Genomic DNA, 25,506 nt, shown 5'->3' with positions numbered 1-25,506 from the left:
AAAACATTGAGTGGCTGGTAGATTTTGAAATCCACCAGCCACAGTGGCCGGTGGACAATTTTTTTTATTTCCATCCCTGCTTTCAGCGAAAGAAGAGCAGCTTAGTCTTGTCAAGGTTAAGCTTGAAGTGATGGGTTGACAACCAACTGGAGACTACACTGCTTGGGAAGTCAAATAAATAGGTATCAGGCTGTAAATCAAATCATTTCACATTGTTTGCTGCCTTTATCCATTCTGTATTATGCACTCTTTCAGTTAGTATTAACTTAGGATTTCTTTTACCACAAAGCAACAACGTATGGATAGGAATGACAACAGTTAAACTAGAAGAAGCTGTGATGATCATAAATCATTGATAATGTTGCAAGCCAATCAATTGTTGGAGCTAGCAAACTATCATCAACTTAAAAAGGCAAGAGCCTAGATAACGATAACATGGGCTCTCTTCCATATCATATGTCTACATGCAGTAGCCTCTACATTCAGATTATTTCCCAACATCCTATGAAAGTAAAACATGTGGCAATGATCACCATCTATGAGATCACTTGTTAAACCTTTTTTTCATGTTGTTAATGTGTGTATATTTGAGTTGTTTTATAAGATTACATGTAGCTGAAATGCTGTCTGTTCCACTTTAAATGTCTGAATGTACAGCTCCGGAAAAAAGGTTGAAAAGGAAAGTTTTGAGTGAGGAACAGAAGCGTTCAATTTGCAGTGGTCTCTTAATTTTAACCCTTCCGTTCCTCACTCAAAACCTTTCTTTCAGACTTTTTTTTTGGAAAGGAAAGACAAAGGTGCAGTGGCCTCTTATTTTTTTCCGGAGCTGTATTCTGTTTAAATACATCCTTATCAAATGATTACCAGGTTAACACCTCATTTAAGTTTTGAGCTTTTTCTTCCCTAGGAGATTATTAAAATCTAGCAGGTGAGCTGTTCGAAACCTCACGGTTCACTTTCTATCGGCCTGAGGCGACCAGTGCTTAGCAGTCCATCCATCATGCCAGATAGAGCTTCCAATACAGTCCAGTCCATCTCATCTGTAATAAAGACAGCTTTACCTGCTTTTGCCCTGACTACTTCCTCTGTTAACACCTCTTTCCCCACTGGGCCCTGCAACTCCAGGAATCAATAACGCTCCTTCAGCAGTCATGGCCTCCGCTAATCCCATCAAATAGCTTAATCCCAGCTATATCCGTGCTATATAACTGTCCTCACACCACACTTACCGACTTAGTGACTGACTTAACTGACTGACTAAAACATAGAGCCCCAGGTCTTCACTGATTAACTGTGCATACTTACATAACCTTACATAAGATTTTATGAGGTACTAATCCAAATAAACACCACTTGATCTACTGATCAGATTCCTATCATGTAACTTTTCTTTCACAACACAGTCTCTTTGGCTTCCCTCCATGGTTTCGACCAAGTTGACAACATGCGGCAGTGGGAGAATTGGAATATTCGAAAAGCCGAACTTCAGGATGACCTTGCGTTAAGTGGTATTCCGTGATGAGAGGAATCTGAAAGAGGCTGTTGACCGTTCTGACACGATGTGGCTCTGGTGAGGTTGCATACTGAAATGGCTTTTCCATCAGAGGAACACACCTGCTTACCGTTTTCCCTCTGATCCTAACCGCCACTCGCAAAACCCTCCCTTTGTCTCCCACTCTCTCCCTTCTTCTCAGTCCCCGGTAAGGGGATCTTGTTCACAGACTGAAATCTCAGTGTTGGGTGTTAAATACCGGTGTTACATATTCCAGTGTCTTACATAACAGACCTGGAGGAGATCAGAAATAATGTTTTGAGAATCCAAACGTTTCACAGATAAGACTAATCAACTTACCCCTGCAGGGCTTTCTCCCCAAACCAGTCTCCTTTGCCCAGGGCTCGCAGGTATACAGGCATATCATTGGGCAAATCTTCCCTGGTCACATTTACCTGTCAGAGAAGAGACCAGCAGTCATATTTTTGCTCTAATAGTGAGATCTCTTTCCGAAAACCCCAGCTGCAGCAGAAAGACCAATACGCCAGTAAGACTAGGTCTTAAAATAGCAACAATTACAATTTTACAGCAGGAAGACAAAAATGTATAACCTCAAGAGAATGAGATTTTTTTTTATCGGTTTAATTTGTAATCCCCTTTATTTCTTTATATTCATTTTTTTTAGTAATAGTCTCCCTCTCATGATCATACATATCTTAAAGGGCAATCATCCTCTTACTACTACTTATCATTAAAGAGTATAGCACTTAGAAGTAGACCAATTCTGAATTAATGCACCACAACTATGAAAACTCTCACCTCTATAAATAAAATGCAATACTTTTTGAAGTTTGAAAATGTTCTCTCTCATACGAATATGATAGACGAGGCATGGATGATTCAGGGAAATCATTAGTTGGAGGTTCCATCATGTCTGACAGCGTTTTTAGTTATTCTGAAAGGAGGGAGCTGGGCTCCGGGGAAATACTAGATGGGTGAGAACTTGGCCGCAGTGAAGTCCTGGATGGGAGGGAGCTTGGCCCCAGTGAAGTCCTGGATGGGAGGGAGCTTGGCCCCAGTGAAGTCCTGGATGGGAGGGAGCTTGGCCCCAGTGAAGTCCTGGACGGGAGGGAGCTTGGCCCCAGTGAAGTCCTGGACGGGAGGGAGCTTGGCCCCAGTGTAGTCCTGGACGGGAGGGAGCTTGGCCCCAGTGTAGTCCTGGACGGGAGGGAGCTTGGCCCCAGTGAAGTCCTGGACGGGAGGAAGCTTGGCCCCAGTGAAGTCCTGGACGGGAGGGAGTTTGGCCCCAGTGAAGTATTGGGATGTCTTAACTACCGACAGTAAGGGCTTGTTCCATATCAGGCTGTGATGCAGCTTATACGGATCGTCTTAATGGTGCAGAGGTACTACTTGAAGAGGATCCAGGGTGGAATGGCCCATTTCTTAAGTCAACTTAGGGGGTTGAGCCGGTTTGATTATCTCCTTCCTGTAGGCTGATTTGTCCTTGTTGCTTATCAGGCCTATAACCGTGGTGGTGTCGTGCAGAACCACACAGTCATAACTGGACAGGGAGTAAAGCAGAGGGCTGAGGACACACCCCTGGGGGGTCTCAGTGTTATGAGTGAGTGAGAAGGAAGTCTTCTCACAGCCTTTGGTCTGCCCGTTATGAAGTCCTATATCCAATAGCACAGCGTGGTGTCCAGACCCATTGCTCTGAGCCTGGTGATGAGTTTTGAGGTAACAACAGTGTTGAAATCTAAACTATAGTCAATGAACAGTATTCTCATATGCATGTTCCTCTTTTCCAGGTGTATTGTGGCTGTGTAAATAGTGAAGGAAATGAGACTTCAAATATTTGCAATTTGCTCTCTGTGTATTCTGACCTTGTGCTGCAACAAGGATTACTTCCCATATGCAGCCAACTGTAGCTCTGTAAAATCCTCCTGCCAATGTGTGTTCATTTGCTTTGCAGTTCTTTACTTTGCATATTTTTTAAACACAATACAACGGTTTTAGACTAGTTATATATGCCATCAGTTAGTTTGCTTAGCCATTTTTAACAATTTGTAAAGCAACAGTACTAGTTATAACTAGCCATTCAGATAAGAAAATGCAGTGTTGATTTGTCTTGGTAAGCAACTGCAGTGTTGATTTGGCTTTCTGATTTATGTTATTGTCCTGCAGGGTGTGTTCCCCAGTGTTTTTGAAAAGCAGACTGAACCAGCTCATCTATGATACAAGCATGCTCATAACCTGATGCAGCCACCACCATGCGTGACATTTAAAGAGAAGTACTCATGGATGTGTTATGTGGGCTTTGTCCCAAACATATTGCTTTGTGTTTAGGAAAAAATATATATTCACTTGCCACATTTGCAGACTTCCTTTATTACATTGTTAAAAAACAGAATGCAAGTTCTGGAATATTTTTATTCTGTACAGGTTTCCTTCCATGTTTGTTGTCCTTCTCAGTTTTCTCCACAGCCAATAAACTCAAACTGTTTTACAATTACTATTGCGCCCCATGGTGAAATTCCTGAGTGGTTTATTTCCTCTCCAGCCACTGTTAGGGCGGAGGCCTGTATCTTCGTAGTAACTGAGGGTACTGATACACAGTCCAAAGCCTAATTAATGACTTTACCCAGTGGCATGTATTCATGGATGCCAAGCTCACCCATAATTAAAACGCATACAATATTTTTTTTAATTAAATGATCATTCATCCTTATGTGTTTTGTCACTGATGAGAATTTGGGAACTTTTTAGAATTTTTTGTCAAATTCTATTTTTACACGTGGAATGAAAGTGGTAAATTTCTGCCTGGTGGGATCTTGGTTTGCTAAAATGTTTTTTAGCAAAGACGTTTGCAGACAGGTATTTTTTTGAGTGTTGCTAGGAGTGAAGATGAGTGGTGCAGGAGTAGTTAGTCAAACTTTGCTTATAAAGAAGACAAGCATTATAGGTTGCTAGAGAAGATTTTTTGTTATTTCAAAATAGCTATTGTGTAACCGGCTTAATATCATTAATCTCTAGATATCATCTAAACTCTGGTGATATTTTTTGTATTGTATAAACTATCTGGCTTGGCTAGCTAGCTAATGTTAGCTAACCCAATTGGTTACATAAAGAGTATTCTTGGTACATTGCTGCCAGGGTGATGAATGAGATATTGTTTTCAAACTGCGGCAGCACCAAATTAATTGTTCTCCATTTTTTGTTTCGTTTTTTTGTTGAGTAGAGGCTCTTTATATTGGTTCTAGAAAGTTTTGCCTAACATAATACAATATTCAATAAGTTGCCTTCTTGCAACACACATGTACTTATCACTTCTAAACATGTATTACCTGGCACAGCCAGAAGAGTACTGGTTTTGACAATACTATGGCTGTTTTTCCTAGCCACTGTCCTATGCATTATGTTGTTGCTTGCTCTTTGGGGTTTCAGGCTGGGTTTTTGTAAAAATACTTTGTGACAACTGCTGATGTGAAAAAGGCTTTATAAAATAAATGTTATTGAATGATTGATATTTGTCTTCTCTGTCTGCCTTCAGCTAGACCTATATTTTTCTGCGCAGGGAAAACAAACAGTTGTGGGTCAGAGCACTGAGTTAGAGGACTGCATATAAATTCTGCTAACGATCCTGCTGCTGTACAAATCATTTCAACTTGCCGTTCAAACAAATGATTTAAATGAAATCGAGTCAGTCATTTATTAATCAATTATTTTTTAATCATGACTACTGAAGAAAATAGGTCAGTTCAAAAATAATGAATTGTTTGCAAACTCCACATGCCTTTTGGTGAAGTCTCCAGGACGAACTGGGAAATACACAAAACCTCTAGATGACCGTGTCCCCAAAAATATCCCTGAGACAAACCAATAATTTTTATTGTCCAGAAGACATCCTTATTGGACTTACTTGCTTAGAAAACTAGACAGCCCTATTGGCGGCATGGCTTAAAATATACAGACTTTTACTTTTAAGCTTAAGCCATTGTAATGGATGCATATTTAGGTTGTGGGAAACGTTGATGTATAACAGTGTTGAATGAAAAGGTTCCACAGACAGACCATTTTCTTTTTTAGGAACTGACAGTCATATGCCAAAAGGTTAATGGAAAAGATTACAACATTCTGCCAGCATAGTGCATGACCGGTAGTTTATGTAAAATAACACTGTATGGATTGGCCAATTATCTACTGATTAACTTAAATTGAAGAAAACATTTTTGCATAAATGTTTTGGCGGTAGCATTTTGCCTCCTTTAAAATTGACTAGAAATTAAATCTGGCTTTTCTAACACAGGTTCTCCCATGAGGGACAGACACCAGCCCATTTTATTCTTTGAGGCCCTAGATATTAGTTATATAATTATACTTATGCTCACATTAGCCAACATCAAAAGCCAAAAAAAATTCCACCCTTGATCATAGTTGCAAAGCGCAGACAGACACACTCTAGGCTTTAGGCTTGTTGGAAAATGTCACTGCAAAACAACAAAACATTCGGCCCTCACCTAAATCTGGAATTGCTCTTCCTGTTGAGAAACTACCGTTGCCTATTTCCAAAAGTAAAAGGAAATTTAAATTTAAAAAAAGTGTTATTTTCCCCATTGAAGGTGAATACAGACCATTTTCCAGGCTGAGCACCTGCATGTCTTTGGTACATCGGCTATAGATGGAGGGAGTCACCCACCTTTCCCTTGCTGATGATGAAGAAGGTGTCCCCTCTGGCACCCTGCCTGATAATGTACTCCCCATCCCCGTAGTGCGTCTGTAGGGAGAACAAGACAATTCAACACTGTCATGAACTGTCCCAAGAGATCTAACACAGGTCTGTCCTCAGTGTCAGGCATGCAACCACGTTGAATCATCAGCAATCACACGGCAGAAATAGCAGCACTGTGTTCACACAGTACAGACAGATGTAACCAAAGCAACGAGAATTACATAAATATCAGCTGCAATGTAGAAAAAATTACACGCTCACTTTTTCTAAATGAAACGTCCTTAGTTTGTCAGAATGTAACTGTCACTCAGTGTGGGAGAAAGTGGGAGAGAGTGGGAGTGCGGGGGGGTTGAGATATAGGATAGCTGCAGTTTCAAATCTGTCATTCACATTAGCATTATGTAAAGTGTTTCCATTTGAGACAAATACATTTTTCCCAGTGCGGTCGAAAGAAATGGCATTTCGACATCAACTACTTGAGGACAAGTAAATAAACTTGGACCCTTTTAAAATCATGTTGTCTTGACATGTCATCTATGTTCATTCTTTCTCAGACTGCTACTCCTTATTGTGTAGCACTGAGCCCCTACCGAGAACCAATCAGGGACTACCTGGATGAAGAAACCCAACGACAGCTGAGAGAAAGGACCACTAGGCTGTAGAGCCTCAGACATGACTTAGCAAATAATCTGCTCTTTCTGCACTGTTTGGTTTTCACAGTTGCAGGGAGGCAACTGAGGTTCTGAGCAGGTGGCACTAGATTAACTTGGACTTTGATTGAAGGAACAATGAAAGTGTGGAGATGACTGTGTTGTTTAGAAGAAAAAAATAAAAAGAATAAATAGCAGGAGGGTCCGCATAGCTCAATTGGTAGAGCATGACACGTACTGTACAACACCAGGGATCTCGGTTCAATTCCCTCAGGGGGGGGAGGGATGGGGGGGGCAGTATGAAAAGAACATTTAAACCAGTATGCTATCAGTAAGATGTTGAATTGTTGTCTGGCACTGCAACCCTTGGAGCCATAGTCTGTTAAACGCTTTTCCATCATCCCAGTCTACAACAAACCTACTTAAAATAGACAGCGGAACAATTTCAATGAAGATTGAGTGAAGTGGAGGGTCATGAATCAGAAATGAAATTCTATGGTATTTCTCATTCTTCTCATTGTCAGCATGAGACCTGTCTGCCACCCATCGCTTAATTCTCTTCCTGCTTCAATAATTGAGAACACAGCTGGTTGGGAGGTTGGCAGATTGCGATGGGAGTGAAGAGGGGTCGTCCCCCCCACAGTCAGGCTGGCGGATTCCCACCCCCACCATCACCCACCATCCACAATCAACCCTCACACATCAGATGGAAAACAGTGAACTCTTGACATGCTATGCTCTGCTTCATATGGGCCAGAACAGAGCAGTGTGGGAACAGGGAATAGTGGCCAAATCCTCTAGCTGACCAAGCCCAGATGTCAGGAATTACAAATAAACCTCAACTCCCAGCACAACCACAGCCTGTATGGTCACACATCCAATGTATGAATGTAGGGCTTTGATATCTACTTGATTAATGACAGCCATGTTTACATGTCCCTTGATACTGTTGTTTCATTGTACCAGGCTTCATAATGCTGAATGCACTGTATTTCACTTGCGCTGCAATGAATGAGTACAATAAGTGAGGTTATAAAAAAAAGAACAGCAGACAGATTTATTATTAGATAGTAAAGAGTGTTTATGAAAGACTATTTGTTTATCACAGACTGGGAAGGGGAATATCGGTCACAATGACAAAGGATAACACGCAAATCTGCAAATCGGGCCTAGAACTGAAAGGGAGTCTGATTTCCAAAGCTGGAACTGGAAAAACAATTGACCTGGACACCTGGGGGATTCTGGGTCACATCCTCACAGCTTTTTGTGCCAACGTGGGGCCCTTGAATAAGGCCCTTAACCCCACATGCTCTCCATCGAAGACAAGGATCCTGTGCTTTTCTGAACCCTACGTGTAATGTGTAGTGTTTGTGGGTGGAGAACGGACCAGAAAGTACACAAATATGTTGTTTGCGAAATATAATATGAACAATTAAGTACTGTATTGTAAGTCTTTTAAACACACTCTGTAGTGGTTTGGTGTACACCTGAAAATGTATCCAGTATTCATTGGAACTGAAGGAAAAAAATCCAATAAGACTTTTAAAAAATCAATGGTTAATTTAAGGCAACATTACATTTTGGGCCGACTCAGACATTTGCTTTTCTCCCAAATTGGAATAATCCACTGTGTCACGAATGTTGTCTTCTAACAAACAGTCAGTCGATAAAGGAGAAGAATTACATTAGGTGCCCTTATACAGTGGGCAAATTATATAGCATTTATAGATTACAATCCCATTTCCCAAAAAGTTGGGATGCTGCATAAAATGCAAATAAAAACAGAATGCAATGATGATGCCAGCAACACATTTCTTGCTGAAATAAGCAAGGCCTTCCCTGAAAAAAAAAACATTGTCTGGATGGCAGCATATGTTGCTCCAAAACCTGTATATATTGCTCAGCATTAATGGTGTCTTCACAGATGTGCAAGTCAACCATGACATGTGCACTAATGCACCCCCATATCATCACGGATGCTGGCTTTTGAACTGTGCACTGATAACAAGCCAGATGTTCCTTCTCCTCTTTAGCCTGGAGGATGCGACATCCATGATTCCCTAAAATAATTTCAAATTGTGGTTCATCAGACCACAGGACAGATTTCCACTTCGCCTCAGTCCATCTTAAATGAGCTTGGGCCCAGAGAAGGCGGTAGCATTTCTGTATCTTGTTTATATATGGTTTCTTTTTTGTATGGTAGAGATTAAACTTGCATGTGTGGATGCAACGACGTACTTTATCCACAGACAATGGTTTTTGGAAGTGTTCCTGAGCCCATGAAGTGATTTCCTCTACAGATTTTTTAAATGTAGTGCCTCCTAAGGGTCTGAAGATCACGGCCATCCAATATTGGTTTTCGGCCTTGTCCTTTGCGTACAGAGATATCTCCAGATTTTCAGAATCCTTTAATTATATTATGTACCGTAGATGATGAGATCCCCAAACTCTTTGCACTTTTATGTTGAGAAACATAATTCTTAAATTGTTGCAATATTTGCCTGCGCAGTCTTTCACAGAGTGGTGAACCACTCCCCATCTTTACTTCTGAAAGACTCATCCCCTCTGGGATGTTTTCATACCCAATCATGTTACTGATCTGTTGCCACTTAACCTAATTAGTTGAGATGTTCCACCAAGTTTCTTTGTATTACACAACTTTTCCAATCTTTTGTTGCCCCTGTCCCAGCATTTTTTAAACATGTTGCTGGCATGTAATTCAAAGTGGGCATATATTTTTCAAAAAGCTTCTAAATTTGATATGTTGTCTTTGTACTATTTTCAATATCAATGGTGGCTAAACATCAAACTGTAGTCTTGGAGGTGTGAAGGGTATTTCCCTAGGTAATTTAAAATCAATGAAGAAAAAGCATGATGCAATCATAAAGGTGCACTTGATTCTTCAAAGATACTAATCCACAACACTAAATTATGCTTTTTTGACTTCACTTATCTATCACTTTTACTTTAATTACTTACACTCTTTCTTGGTTTCCCCTATCTCCTGTGGTTTGCATGTGGAAAAAGAACCAAAAATCCACTTTGCTGTTTTGTTAGACAGAGACTGCTGGCTGATATGAGTGGTGACAAGATGAGTTTTGTATAAAGTACTTGAGCCTGTCCTCCATTTCAGAGTAATGCTGTAGAAGAGGTGACTATTAGAGAACTTGTCGGCGTGATGCTGTTGACAGCTCTTCCTGTGTTTCACTCATGCAATTACATTTCAGTGAAGTAAGAAAAGAACGAATGCAGTTAGATTAGAAATATAAATTATTCTAAACCACAACTAAAGTTTTTAATATTGGTTCATAAGACCATTCATGACAAGTTTAATAAACAGGTAAGTCGTACTAAACCAATTTATTAGTTACAGTGAAGAAATAGTGTGATACGATACTTAGCCAGAAAATGCTAACATAAACATTTATTATTAATTACTTTTCTACGTAAACCAAAGAGTAGATTGCAGTAATACTTCCGAGCAGTCTAATGTCAGTTACCAAGAACTAAAACATTGTGGAATATTGCAAAGCTGCATGACCAAGTTATGAGTCCATACGTATTTGAAATATGGAGTACCAGTTGGTAAATCTCAGCCAATGCCCAGCGTCTCCTGTTCAACTTCTTCCCCCATGAAGCAGTCAAGGTTTAAGCAACACGTTTTCCCAATCCTGGTACGTCCAAATAATCAGTGATGAAAACCCAAACACAGGAACTACTGCTGCTCTTCATTAGTTATTGCCAAAAGCAGCCACTACTCTCCCTGGGGTCCACAGGAAACATGCGGTATACACAGAGAATCTGTCCATAATAGAATAAGAGCTGTCCATAAAGGCGTAGGAAGTGAGGACACACCTGAACACATAATTTTGCTGAACTATTCCATGTTAAGAGTAACTACCTTAAAAGGACAGATAAAAGGTGCAGCCATACAATACACGTGTTATATGAAGGGTATACATACACTGTAACATTTCTCTCTTAATTTCATACAACTGCTCATAAAGAAATAAGAATCCACAGGAGAAAATCTGTCTGGTTTGGCCAGATGTTGTGTGCAGGCCAAAAATCACGGTTTAATGATTTGTTAAAATCTATGAGGTTTGGCAACAACAGCAAAATAATGATATTACAATTGTGCTTATATCATTTTCATTGATATGTTCTACATTGTTTCGAGCCCCTGATGGAATGTTTACCAGCGCATGAACATGTTTCTGCAAGAAATCACAATGGTCACAGAAAACATGAACTTTTTATTAAGGTATGAATGCCCCAGAAAAATAGGCTGAACAAAAATTCTTAACTCATGATTAGTAAATTATTGATATGGACCTTTATTAAAAACTATTTTGTACAGAGCAAAGGTGGATAATTGATGTAAAAACTAATTTACTATTCCTTTAGAAATCCTTTATTGTGTGTAGTTATTATAAAGCGGTATATATAGCGTGAGTAAACTAGCCCCGACATACCCAGGGGTTTCCTCTGCTGTTGTGTTCTCCTGTTATCATGGTGGATTGCCTGGATGTCCTCCTACCTACAGACACAATACATCCCAAAGGGACCTTATCCTTACCGTAATCCAACCCCTCTCGAGAAGCCTCCATATTACATATTTTGAAGAGAGCACGAACACACACACGCACGCGCATCCACGCACACGCACCCACACATTCAACAGTATTTTACCTGAAATGATGACTGACAGTACATAATGAGAACATCTCTAAGGCTTTAAAGCAAGGTCTTGCATAACAGATGTTTTTCTGAGGTTAAGTTAGCCTGGGGTTTTGAATGTTCTCATCCACAACCCGCATTACTGTTTTAAATGCCATCTTTGAGGCTAATGGCATAAGTACTGTCTTTTCTATCTGGAAACTCAGACGCCAAACACTTACTCAATCACTTTGTTAAAGGCAAAATAGCAGCTCAGCTGTTGACACGTGGCTGGTCATGCCAAAAATGGGACACCAATGACAGACAGCCATTGGTGGGTGGCAAGTGTGGAGCTTGGCAGGATTATCAGCATCCCAATTTAAATAACGAAGACCTTTTTTAAAAAGACCACCTGCAATCGGACACAAACATTTAGAAGACATACATTTATTTGGTTGCATCAAGAGACAGGAGATAGTATTGTCAAAGTAAAGGTTAATTGACAATTTCCCTGCTAAGTTTTATATTACCAACCCAACAACAGCTGTCAGTCACGGGTATTCCAGCGTTATCCACGCGCCAACACATATTGAAACAAGGGCTTGTCTATATTCTACATCATGAAATCAGAAGAAATGAACTGTAGACAGTACTGCATGAGTGCAAGAAAATGACCAATGGCCGCAACAGTAAGTTGTGTGTGTTATGTCGTTCCAAGGTGAATGACATTCTTTGATTTGCAGCCGCTTTTAGTTCAACTGAATTTAGCGTCTTCTGGTGAGTTGTGAAATATTAATAAACGAAGGGAATCATTGATTAAGGGGATATCAGTACAGTATACTGAAAGCAGATGCTTACACACAACTACAGGATCCACATCTTGACTACACAACTGCGGGTGTGAAAATAAAAGCGCAGTGCCATCTCAATTCTGCCTATTATTTTGGCTACCGTGGCTAGGAATAGACATGTCAGTGACTGAGGCGTGATCTCTGGGGAACGTTTGGCAGAAGCTTCGGTGACAGAGCGCTCAACTCTCTCTTGGACATTATGTCAAGGCTGTCTCAGTCACCAGGTCTGAACCCAACTGAACTCACTGTGTGAGGGTGGTCCTGGAGTCACACCTGAGACAGCGCTTCCCGCCACCAACAATACAACACTCGGTCCCAGACAGTTCCAGGCCAGGGTGCACTGGAGCTTTTCTGGTTGGGTCATCGTGGACCATCACCTTATCACTAAGTTGGTGTTTCCTTAATTATGTCAATTTCTCGCTGTATATCACATAGCATGCACACTCACAGGCTGGAGAATACACATTCACACACCACACAGGACCCAGCAGGCATGAGTTACCTACACAGACCAAACAGGAAGGTTTACTGGAGGAGGGCAGAGGGCCAGTGATCAGAGCAGGAGCCTGAGGGGGAGAGGCTGGCCTGCTCTGGGCTCGTTACCCCCGCAGAGACCCCCCTGCTCCCAATCTTACAGGGCCAGTCACCTCCACCACACTGCACGGCAGCATATTCATCAGCAGGCCTATTGGAGATCCACTTAACTCCACTTAGGTTTTCCTTATGTTTTATTTAAGTCAGTCAGGGGACAGAGTCAGAAGAATAAGGCCTTAGAAGTCAGAGGGGGAATTATGGTAACGAATATAAAATCAGAATTTCAATTCAAATCCTATACATCTGAGGACACCTAGGGCACAATGGATTGTATTGTATATGTTGTATGACTACTCATACCATGCTGTTTATCGTAGGAATCCTATTTAAGATGCATGTTTGTCGTTTTGCATTTCATTCAACTGTTGAGAAATCAGGGTGATACAGGAGGTAGTAGTTGGTGCCAGTATAAATGCAAACCTTTTTATAACTGCAAATGATTAACTACTGTGTGTTGGGTTGGTAGAGAAATAAGTGTGTGTGCTTGGAAGTAATACACTATTAAGCCAGCCAACAGGCTAAAAAAAATGTATTGGATTCAGCAATCATACCTGACTACTGAAAATGTCTGTGTTTTGTTGTTTTAATTTGCCAGTGTTCTATGGAAAGCAATTATACTGGAGGTCAAGTCAACCAATTAACTTCAAACAACAAAGATCTTGATTTCCTAAGAAAATTAACGAGCATAACATATTGGAGGTGAAGGACTAGAGAGATCTATTTGCATACTTAAAGTAATATATGTCTGTGGTGCTTAAATGGTCCCAAAAGTGGCACCCCATACCAGTTTTGGAGGAATAGGTTAACTATTAATATTACTATTAAGAAGATGTTTAGCAATCTGATCTGAGGACGTGAACACATGGACATCTGATTTTAACAGTAACAGACAAAGGTAATCTAATTTATCAAAAGATTTAACAGTTATACCTTGCAAACATTCATTTAAAAAAGGTACTTTAATGCAGCAGTGCCCAGTGTAAAAACAAAAGGTTGATTCAACAACTGGTGTTGCACCCTAAGCAGAAATAACTTGTATGTTTTTTTATGGGACTCTTTGCCCACTAGCCATTTCTGTTTCAACTACAGTCAGGTAAAAAAGTAGGTACACTCCCGTAAAAGTGGTTTTTATTTTCACATATTTGGACATGCATATCTGAGCTATATTCAAACCAAATTAATTGATAAAGGTCACCCAATTTCACAAAAAATTAAACCATTCATTCAATCAAAACCAACAGAAATGCAATTTCCTTATGGGTGAAAAGAAAGTACAGCCCTACCTTTACCATTACACAAAATGGATACACTTTGCACCAAACAGGTGCAAATAACTAGAAAATTCTTGCATGAAGATGAGAAACTTGGTCTGGTTTGGTGTTACCACAATGGGTTTGTGGTAAAACATCATGCAAAATTAAAAGACCTATCTGAGGCCCTCAGAAGAAAGATTTTTGATGCCCATGAGTCTGGGAGGAGTTACCATTTCCAAACAACTCAATTTACCTCAGTCCAGTGCTTGATGGATCACCTACATGTCATTCAAAAACAGGCCAAGAGTTTCTCAAAAATTCTCATAGAAGTCTCTAGAACCCCAGGGAAACATCAAGGGATCTACAACTCTCTCTTGCCATAATCAATGTCGAAGTGCACTAGTCAACTGTCAGAAAGAGTCTGCACAATCATGGCCTATGGGAGGTAAGGAAGGAAGAAACCTCTGCTCCCAAAAAAGAATGTCAAGACACGACTGATGTTTGCCAGACCTCACCTGGGTGAAGACCAAAACTACTGGAACATTGTGTTGTGGAAGGATGAGTTAAAGTTACAGTTGTTTGGCTCCAATGCCACATGCCATGTTTGGCGAAAACGAAACACTGCCTTTGAACAGAAGAACTTCATACCAACCAAGAAGCAAGGTGGTGGTGGTATTAGGTCTCTAATAGATCATAGAGTCAACTATGATAGTTAATACCAAACCAAAAAACTTTCTACACTTTATGTAAGGTGTTTGGTTACCTTTATATCTCTGTGGTGTTGAAACAGATTAATTATATCAAAGAAACAACACAGTACAGTACACATCACAAAGAAATGTCCCCTCCCTAATAGATCCAATGTAAGATATCATTTTGAGTTATTTTACCAACCAGAAGCTAAACATATTTGATCTTGTATTAAAAATCTAACCAGGGCCAGAAATGTTTACCTTTCTGTTTGACCCGAATAGAAATAGGTTTGGGTCCTAGATTTAGTTTAGTTTTTACTTGTTATGTCACAAGTTCAGGAATATGTAATGGCCCAAAGGTTGTCAGAGTGAGTTTTACCTGAGATTGTGTCTGGGGAGATGAGACCTCAATTAATTTAAGTGACAGGGTCAACCCAGGGTGGCCCAGGAGACCTGAAACTCACTACCACTCCACTTTATGAAGACTGCAATGACTACAAATTACACGTCCACTTAAAATGTGAATATACAGTATAATAATAATCACAGGCCATTAATTCATCATTATGAATCGATATGGTTCCTAATTGAGGGAAATGTGCAGAATTTGCTCAATTATACAGCCAATTACAGTCAGACTCAAACTCATCAGCACCCACGGTCAACTCCGCTAATTGGAGCTAATGTCACTAAATTCAACCAGGACACTTTGGAAACTCACCTCTTCCATCACATCGGCAAGCTTGCTGAGGATTTCTTCTGAAAGGCCCTGGAATGTTGGAACACTGTTCAAGAAAAGGAATGAGAGAGAGAAAGAAAGAGAGTTAGCCGTTTTGGAGCGTTCGGACACAAGATGAAGCCAACAGCTCATGCTGTTTTTGGCTGGTTAACAGAACTAGGTGCTGTGGAGCTTTATGACTTGCAAAGCCGAGCCCACCACAGTTTTTGAAACTGTTTAGACACATTAGGTTTACACAAATCCTACATCATCAATGGTCTCTGTTTTCTGTCATTCTACTCATCCATCTCTGAATGTTAACCCAAAAACCAATGCGCCAGAAACAAAACATCTGGTACTCTATATAAACACAGCTGTGGAAGCAACTGATCCTTGTCTGTTTAACACACCAACCTCTACCACCAGCATCATCTGAAGTGGGAGAAATGTGTGCAGAATCACCACAGACGTAAGCCGCAGTTCAAAGTTCACACGTGGGGACATTCAGTTTGTTTTTCTTCCCTCTTTTACAACAGGTTGGGGTTTGAGCCTGAGACCAGCTGGCAGGAAGCTCAAGAAGGCTTTCTTGGTAGATTCATGGATATTTACATACCTCTGGCATGCTCCACGATGACATGGACTAATATGTAATTCACACACACAAACACACTAGTGAAGGCGCACACTTACAAACATGACGCCCCCCAACCCCACACACACGCAAACAAACATTGTCAAATATTGTGAATTAAACGGTATGAACAGATCTTACAGGTTTTATACATCTTACAAATTGAATGCATTTTCAGCGATTACAGCGCACGTGAGCCATGAAAGACACTAAAGCAACTTCCGGCAGAGGAATGAACGACTTTCTCAAATAACCAGACTGTTTGAGACTTCATCCCGGGTGCGCCAGCTGGCTGGAGCTGCCAATGCATACGGAGAAAGGCATATTTTGTTACCACTAAAGGATGACTTCATCCAAATCAATTTCCTCCCCCTTTCTGTGACATCACTGGGTCCAGACTTTCCGGTAAAGGGCACAGCAAGGCCTCTGGGAGGAGAGATGCTCTCCTCTGTCTTCCTCAATGATCTATTGGGTTCTGAAGACTGGAGGAAACTCCCCTCCCAGGCCACCTACAGACCAGTTGAGCTCCAACGGGAGGAATGATGAGAACGTTGTACCCAGTGGCTGAGGTTAAACATCTGTTGTCGAATTCACGGGGAGCCAAACGTTTAATCGGGGATGACGTTGTCTTTCGTTATTGTTATATGGCACCCTGAGGGGTGTCTGCTCTGCATGGGGGATTTTATTATTGTCCCACCTTTTATTGAGATCATTGAGTCACTGAGGCTTCTGTATGCTTAATGTCCACTGAGGGTAAATATGTTGGTCTGAGATGAATATGAACAGTTGGCTGTAAAGCGGAAAGATCCTATCAAGTGAGTCAGCAGGACCTTTATACTGAGCATGCTTGAAACAGATTTAGCGGTACTGTGAGAATATGGGCCTTTTGACATCACCGTCATGTGGTCATTATGTCTGTACCGCATGTTGTTAGAATACAAATATATAATTGACTGGTTCACTTTGCATGTGTGTTTTGGGCCAGACCACGCTCATATGAATCGGTTTTATTGAATAGTTGCAATTATGGTGCTACTGTAATCTAAAGAATATTGCATAGCCCAACCTTTGTCCATGGACGCAGCATATCAACATTATGGCAGATCAGTCGATTTGTAGCATTTTTTTTTTAGAGGCACTACTAACATAAATAGAAACATAAACGACCAGAAGACATCAGCAGCTATTGTTTTAAGTTGATGTTCCAAAATCGTTCAGAGTGCCAGAGATGTTCCCCATTTAAAGTTTCTCACCAGTCTGTATATCAGTTTGCATTGATGTGCAGCCTCCTCATATTCGCTTTAGACTGCTGCAGGACTCTCCCCCCCAGCCAGGGCTAGTTAATACTACTCCCGTCTCATTCGGAAAGGGAGGAGGAGACAAGTGACGTCCCTGTTTATATTCGGTCTTGTAAATGTTTGAGGCAGGATTCTACATTCTAAATGACGGAAAATCCATGGGCCTTTTTGGCGTATTGTGTTCATCGTGCAGGGATGGACTTGCGAAATGTTTGCACATTCAATTGCTAGTCATAGTACCACAATCTGACCAAGAGGTGTCATTTTGTAAATGGCGGATCTCAATGGCAAGACACTTAACTCAAGTTTATTCAGAACTGTGCTAATGGTGTCTGAGATCGTGCATGCCATGCTCCATTACGTGGCACTCGTGTGTACTGACTGACGGAGATCAATCCATAGGCCCCTCTCCGCGTTCACTGTGGTCGACTAACATACTAATTAAAAGGAAGGATGGAGCAAGGTCTGGTGCAGAAAAATCTATAGATACAGGTTAATGTGAAATACCTGAAGGGCACCTGATGTTCATTTTAACATGCATCCAGCAAGTGTCTTTGTTAAACAGTGCACCCAGACATGACTGACAGGAAAAGAGAAGAGGGGGAAGGTGATTCTGTAACCGTCAGACACTGTCACTCAAACCACAGTCCTCGCTCGAATGGCATCTCAGGGGAGGTTGAGGGAGAGGAAGAGAGAGAGAGAGAGAGAAAGCGAGAGAGAGACAAAGAGAGACATAGGAGCCCACCTCTTTAGAAACTCCATGTATTCGGCATGTTTGATGAGGCCTGTCCTCATCATAATAGTCTGGAAACACTGGCGGTCGATGGCCCATAACTTCACATTAGTGAGGGCTGAGGAAGAGAAAACAGAAAGACATTAGAGAGCTGAGGAAGAGAAAACAGAAAGACTTCAGAGGCTGAGGAAGAGCAAACAGAAAGACATTAGAATGCTGAGGAAGAGAAAACAGAAAGACAGAGAGCTGAGGAAGAGAAAACAGAAAGACATTAGAGAGCTGAGGAAGAGAAAACAGAAAGACTTCAGAGGCTGAGGAAGAGCAAACAGAAAGACATTAGAATGCTGAGGAAGAGAAAACAGAAAGACAGAGAGCTGAGGAAGAGAAAATAGAAAGACATTAGAGAGCTGGGGAAGAGAAAACAGAAAGTCTTTAGAGAGCTGAGGAAGAGAAAACAGAAAGGCTTTAGAGGCTGAGTAAACAGAAAGACATTAGAGAGCTGAGGAAGAGAAAACAGAAAGGCTTTAGAGGCTGAGTAAACAGAAAGACATTAGAGGCTGAGGAAGAGAAAACAGGAAGACATTAGAGGGCTGAGGAAGAGAAAACAGAAATACATTAGAGGCTAAGGAAGAGAAATCAGAAAGACTTTAGAGACTGAGTAAACAGAAAGACATTAGAGAGCTGAGGAAGAGAAAACAGAAAGACATTAGAGGGCTGAGGAAGAGAAAACAGAAAGACATTAGAGGAAATAAGAACCATCAGATCACAGGATGGAATACCTGTGGGGGCTTGCCACATAGAGTCTCATATAAAGATGGAACATCAACAAAGGGAGAATGTAACATTCAGTCGTTAACATTTTGAAATGTGAATCTAATTAAAAACCTGTTCACTGTCCTTCCAGCAGTAATCCATCACACCACAGTCACTAAGACGTCTAACCATTGTTGCCATTCCCTCGCCAAGCACCTTTTCTCAGGCTTAACAACATGGTGTCAGTCAGAAAGTAGGAAAATGCACAGCGAAGTATATGCACAGAGAGACACTAATCACAATGAATCAACCAGGAGATATGAAACCTTCTGAATGGCCGCTGTGTTGGTTCTTGTCTGTGAACGCAAACGGACGTCCCTTAATAGATCGTTTTCTGTGGTGCACAGATTGAGGGTGTTCGATTGGATGGCGTGCGTGACAGAGGAGTAATCCCCCCCTGACTACAGTGCAGGTATGATAATTCATAACGGGGAGGTTCAAAGCACTTTTTGGAAATATGCCAAGTTATTATTATTAGATGAGGACAGGATTCCCCTTAGACCAGGGCTGTGTGACAGGGTCTAAGACAAGACCAGCCATTTAGATAATTATCCATTACACCTTTTGCATTGTTTATGGATAATGTGACTGGCTGCATGCAGGAAAATCCCCTCAGCATCCATGTTAACAATAATAATCATCAATGGGAATAATAAGAATTCAATTCATATTTTTCTCCCGGCCACACCTATAGGTGAAGTTATTCATTTTCAACAAATATGGTAATCTAAAAACACTGTAATTCAAGATCAGAATTTTTCCATTGCTATTGTCAATTGCTGTTGGCCCAAAATGTCAAGCTTTCAATAAATTAAAGCACACATGGTCAGTGAGCGAATAAAAGTCCTGCTAATGTTAAGAATTGTGGTAAATGTGATAACCTATTTCACAATTCATTTATAGCAGCTCTGCTCAGTTTGATTTAAATCTTTGCTATTCAAATCACAGGGGAAACTGTAGCTCACTTCCTAGCTAGAGTTGTATTGTCCTAGTTCTGATTTAAAACAGTATCAGTGAGATCCAAGAAATGAAAAATAATTAGGCTACTAAAACCTGCCCCTCTGCACCGGTTGCATCTAGCTACTTAATATGTGTATTGTGTACCTTTAGGGCAAATTATGCAGGCAATGAGATTAGTTAATAATTGTATTGTTCTCTATGGATTAGTTGTTGAGTAAGTAAAATATTACACACGTTATGGAAATAGGTGCCCATCCCATCCCAGAAAAAAACAATTGGGTTATAGCTTCAGTCCCCTGGCTCCATGAAACGCATCATAATGTATAGCGTACTGTACATGCAGCATTTATGTAACAGACGGAGAAGACTGAAAGGTCTTTAGGGAACCTTAGTTGATGAGCCGAGTTGAGCTCAGTTTTCCTTAGTTCAGAAAATTTGAGACACTGTATTTGTATGTGTTTTTATTATTGTTAACATTTCTGAAAGACATTGGTTAACTATTTTGGCAGTCACAATTTTTATCTGTAGATGTTCTGTATAGTTATACAATCAACAAACATTCAGCAACATATCTGTTGATAAGCAACTGCTTGCTAAGGTTAGGGTTAGAGTTAGGTTTAGAATCAAGTTTAGGGTAAGGGTTAAAGGAAGGGTTAGGATAAAGGTTAAGGTTAGAGTTAGGTTTAGAATAAAGTTTAGGGTAAAGGTTAAAGGAAGGGTTAGGATAAAGGTTAAGGTTAGAGTTAGGTTTAGAATAAAGTTTAGGGTAAAGGTTAAAGGAAGGGTTAGGATAAAGGTTAGGGTTAGAGTTAGGTTTAGAATCAAGTTTAGGGTAAGGGTTAAAGGAAGGGTTAGGATAAAGGTTAAGGTTTGAGTTAGGTTTAGAATACAGTTTAGGGTAAAGGTTAAAGGAAGGGTTAGGATAAAGGTTAAGGTTAGGGTTATGAGATAGTTACTTAAAATATTACTGATAGTGACTAGAACATCTAGAGCATCTACGGACACAATATTGGGTCACAACAAATGAACTAATTCAGATGCATTCACACTGAAAAGCAAATATTTCTGTAGCAGAAACCATTTGGGAATGCACAATATATAATATATAATATAATTTTGGTCTGAATTGCTATGACACAAGATCTACACAAAGGAGACCACGTGACTCAAACAAAAACAAATGAACACTTTTTATGGTCAAGAGCAATGTACTCAAGCTGGAGAAATGTAACAACTCTGAAATGAATTGAACGAGTAATGGACTCAATGATTGATCATCATATAAAGGTGATCAAAAGGATAACATGTTTGAAATAATCCCCGTTATTTCTGCGGGCGGTCTTTGAAATTAGGAAGCAGATTCTTAAAGGCATACACCCTACATGACAAATATTTGTTTTGCAGGTACATGGTGTGCTAGCATTAATAATTATGATGCTACTCAAATGTTTGCAGAATTCTACCTTGAATGTTTACCTCATACATCTACAAATCCGCTGGGTTTGAGACTTGAGCTATATTTCATTTAAAAACATTATCCTTAATCCTGGTACATGCAAAATGTTGTTTTGTAAGGATGCAAGGACACCATTACCTAACCCGTCAACTAACAGCTATAATAAAGCACAATAAAGCAAACATTTATATAGGATTTAAAATATTTTATTTATAGTTCTGTCATTTGTTGATCTTTATCATCAGCTCAGTCGTTACAGGTTTGTTAGAATGAGTGATGTATCTGACCTCCTACCTAAAGAGCTACACATTGTGTTCACTAGTGGTATATCATGCACATTTGAATAGAAATAAGCTATTTATTTCAGTATCAGTATCTATGACTCATTAATGTGAGAGTGCATCAGACAGTTTTTTCACAGTCAACAGATAGTGTTTGATCCTACTTGAACTGGTTAAGAACAGATCACAATAATAAATTAGCAGCAGCGCAAACCACCAGGCCACGCAAGGACATAGGTAATTTTATTCACAGTAACCTTTGTAATGGTATATCTAATAAGCTCGGCTATGAAAATGGATAATGTGCAGTCTAAATGCTCCTGAACCTCCTCTCAGAAAGTCTGTCACTGCAAGTTATCTTGTCCCCACGTATGTTGACCTAAGCAAATGTGGTGACACCATCAGTCTAGTTACTAAAAAACAAGCAGAACTGGAACAAACTGGCTTTTAATTGTACATTCAATAAAAAAGAAAGCCTGTGCAAAATAAAATAAAAACTGGCAATGATCTATACTTCATGCAAACAAAATTGAGGAAAATTATATTATTTTATGCTAATAACATAGCTAAAATAATATATATATATTTTGTGGGGCATTTTCATGCTTTATAGTTGGAAAACAGAGAGGAGAGAGTTGTTGCCTAAAACAGAGGTGGGCTGGATTAAATCCAAGGTTACAGCAGTATAAGTGCACTGAAAGCAGCGGCTTAGACCACCAGACCAGACATAAAACCTTTATTTTTCTGAAGTAAAATAAATTCTCATTGGTGTGAAAAGGATTGGCACCACTTAGAGTTCATATAAATATAATAGAACAGTTTAAAATCGGTCATCTAACCACATTGTGAAAGCCAAATAATTTGCAAAAGAAAAGAGAAAAATTATCACTATTAGGACAATAATTAAACAGTTCAAACCAGTGGAATCGAGGTTAACCTGCCTGGTAGAGGACACAAGTGCATCTCACTACCAAGCAAAGTGAGGATGTTTGGGAGCCAGAGAAGAATTCATGGGAACAGCTGGGAAGTTAAAGAACTGGCTGCATCCTCATCTAGCAGTCACAATGTCTGCAGATCTAAAATTAAGCAACATGCCAATTTATTTGCTTAATTGTGAAAATCTAAAACCTTCTGGAAAATGTGGAAGTTCTTTGATGTTATATGGAACTGTATTGCTTCCCCTGGTCCTGGGGCCCTTGTTAAGGTCAATGACATTATGAACTCAGCCAAGTAGTAGGACATTTTAGCCAAAAACCTGGATGCCACGAACATGTCCACAAGGGTATCCTCCAGAAAGACAGTGACCTGAAAGTCCACAAAGCCATTGTTAATTGGCCACAAAATCAACATTTTGCAATGTTCATCTCAGTCTCCAGACTGAAATCTCTTTGATTTAAATTGAAGGAAGTCCAAAAGCACACATCAAAGGACCTCAAGGACCTGGAAAGATTTTGTGTGAAGAAATGGTCTTAGATAAATTCCAATGTTTTCTACCCCACCAAAATAAAAAGAATAAAGTTATTCAATGGAACAAGACACATATAATAACTACATTTTATTTCTGCTTATTTTTTCTCATAAGATATTTTTGCTGGCACGAACAAATTATGAATGGTTCAGGGATATTGATCTTAATTGCAATATTACATTTATTGAAATATTTCACTTTCTTAGGATGAATATTTCTTAGGGTATCCGGTATATCTTTAATATTGTAAAGATACTTTTAAAGATACATTTAATAAAAAGAAAAAAATCTTACCAAAATTCCCAAATATACAGTGCGATACAATTGGTCTATTTGCAAATATGATAAAATGTATGTGAAGGGGTGGTACAGTAGCAGTACCACCAGCAAAAACCTGCTGTCTGCAACACATGTGCTCACCTGTTTAGACCATATTAATTATTCATTACTGTTGTCATTTTCTCTTGCATAATTCAAATGTTGAGTTCTAGATTACAGCAACAGGGACATTTTATATCTGTCGTAGTATAAAACGACAGAAAGAATTGGTGGTTACGGTCCTCGATGTGGTTAGAGGACATAAGGCAACACTGAAACAGTGACAAATGAATGCAAATGATAAAAGATTCCTTTTGGACAGCGGTCAAGTGCGCATGTGGAGGGTGCTAATTGGCTAAGGTGCCTGTCAGTCTGTTAAAAATGAGTCACATCTGAACTTTCCGTCACAGTAAACAGTGTAATTTTCTGGAGAGTACATCTGCTGTATCCCAACACTTGAATCCCATTGATAAATCATTGAAATAATACTGTAGATAAAGACCAAGTCAAGGCTCACACGGCCCAATTTGTTTTAAATAATCCTTTTAACTGGGACGATGAAACACAAATAGGTCAAAAGTGACGTTGTATGTAAACATTGGAGGGAAGAATTGGCTCTCCCAAACAGGAGCTGATTCACATGGCCCATGGCTCGGCAGGAGCCACTGATTGTAACAACATCAATGTCATCTAAGTGAGAGAGCCCAGGCCTTTTCAAGGGGCATGGGATTCCTAGCAACGTGTCTGCTCCCAAAGACAATATTTAGCAAATATCCATGCTGTTACATTTTGGCAGCATATATCTATCTATCTATATATATATATATACACACACATACACACAAACATACAGTATACCACAGTATTAATCAAGAGAATGAAATGCCTTGTTTGTTTTGAAAAAAATGATAAGGTGATGGCGTAAGCAGCCTTGCCCCTGCTGATTATGAAATGGCAGGTATATAAATAGACCTGAGCCGCATGAAAACCTCGATAGAAAGGTACAACCCCTGACAGAGACCAAATGCCAGCAATTTGGCTTAACACAAAATATCCAGGTCGCTCTTATCTGCAAATTTCAATTAAACTTTCAGCGAATAAAAGTAGACTCCAGAAAATGCCATTGTCACAATAAGGGCCTTAGATTTTGAGATGAGCGAGGCGCAAGACATTGTTTCACAATGTATCGGTGCGGCAGCAGGACCAAAACAGAGGTGAAATTGTTTATCACGGTTCTAAGTTGGTGTGGAAACCTGCCGTGCTGTTTCCTTTCAGCATCCACACCAGGCCGTTTGGTTGAGCCTGCCTTTAAAAGACAAAGTCTGGGCTGCACAACCCAGTTCTGACATGACCCGTCCAATCAGGATACACCAAATTGCACCAAGACGTAGCTACGTAATTGAAAATGCGAGGATGGTATTGAAATAAACCACACGCAGATACAGTAACGGCCTCGTCAGTGCCAAGTCAACGCCTGGCCCTGTTGTCAATAAGCCTGGGGTGTCATCTACAGGGGAGATGGCAAATTCAAGGACTTACAACAGCTTATTTGTCAGGATCACAATAGAACACATCTGACAAAAAAGGTTCTTGATTAAACTTGACAGAAGAAACCCAGGCATTGTGCTCTGTCAACAACAATTTCACTCCCCCCCCCGCAAACTCATATCTTCCTATTCTGTCTTTCTCTCCCTCTCATTGGAAGCGGAGACAGCATTATAAAGAAAGACATTTTTTGCTAAAGATTCAGAAACGTCTATGAATTTTTGGATCACATCCTGCATGTGTATTTGTGCTCTATGGGCTCTTTACGGAACAGGATAGATGCAGTTCGTTCCACGTAACTTTTCTTACTCATCTGCTGCTGCGCTGTACAGCCTATGAACTATACTCTGTAGACTTACTTACGA

At 40.1% G+C, this 25,506-nt stretch overlaps 1 protein-coding gene across 4 annotated transcripts in view; it reads right to left on the bottom strand.

Moving 5' to 3' along the window:
- The window catches only part of prkg1b (protein kinase cGMP-dependent 1b), a 141,098-nt gene that overhangs the window by 31,920 nt on the left and 83,672 nt on the right, over nt 1-25,506 (bottom strand). For all 4 annotated transcript variants that reach the window (XM_020046261.2, XM_020046262.2, XM_020046260.2 and 1 more), the window contains exons 4-7: nt 18,313-18,418; nt 15,642-15,705; nt 6,189-6,266; nt 1,853-1,947 (exon numbers count right to left, since the gene is read on the bottom strand). In XM_020046261.2, the coding sequence (XP_019901820.1) occupies nt 1,853-1,947; nt 6,189-6,266; nt 15,642-15,705; nt 18,313-18,418 (343 nt within the window). The remainder of the gene's footprint in view (nt 1-1,852; nt 1,948-6,188; nt 6,267-15,641; nt 15,706-18,312; nt 18,419-25,506) is intronic.

The sequence above is a fragment of the Esox lucius genome, chromosome 5, assembly GCF_011004845.1.
Source record: "Esox lucius isolate fEsoLuc1 chromosome 5, fEsoLuc1.pri, whole genome shotgun sequence".
NCBI classification, from domain to species: domain Eukaryota; kingdom Metazoa; phylum Chordata; class Actinopteri; order Esociformes; family Esocidae; genus Esox; species Esox lucius.
The sequence above is the reverse complement of the archived record's forward strand: the minus strand, read 5'-3'. Positions and strand labels throughout refer to the sequence as shown.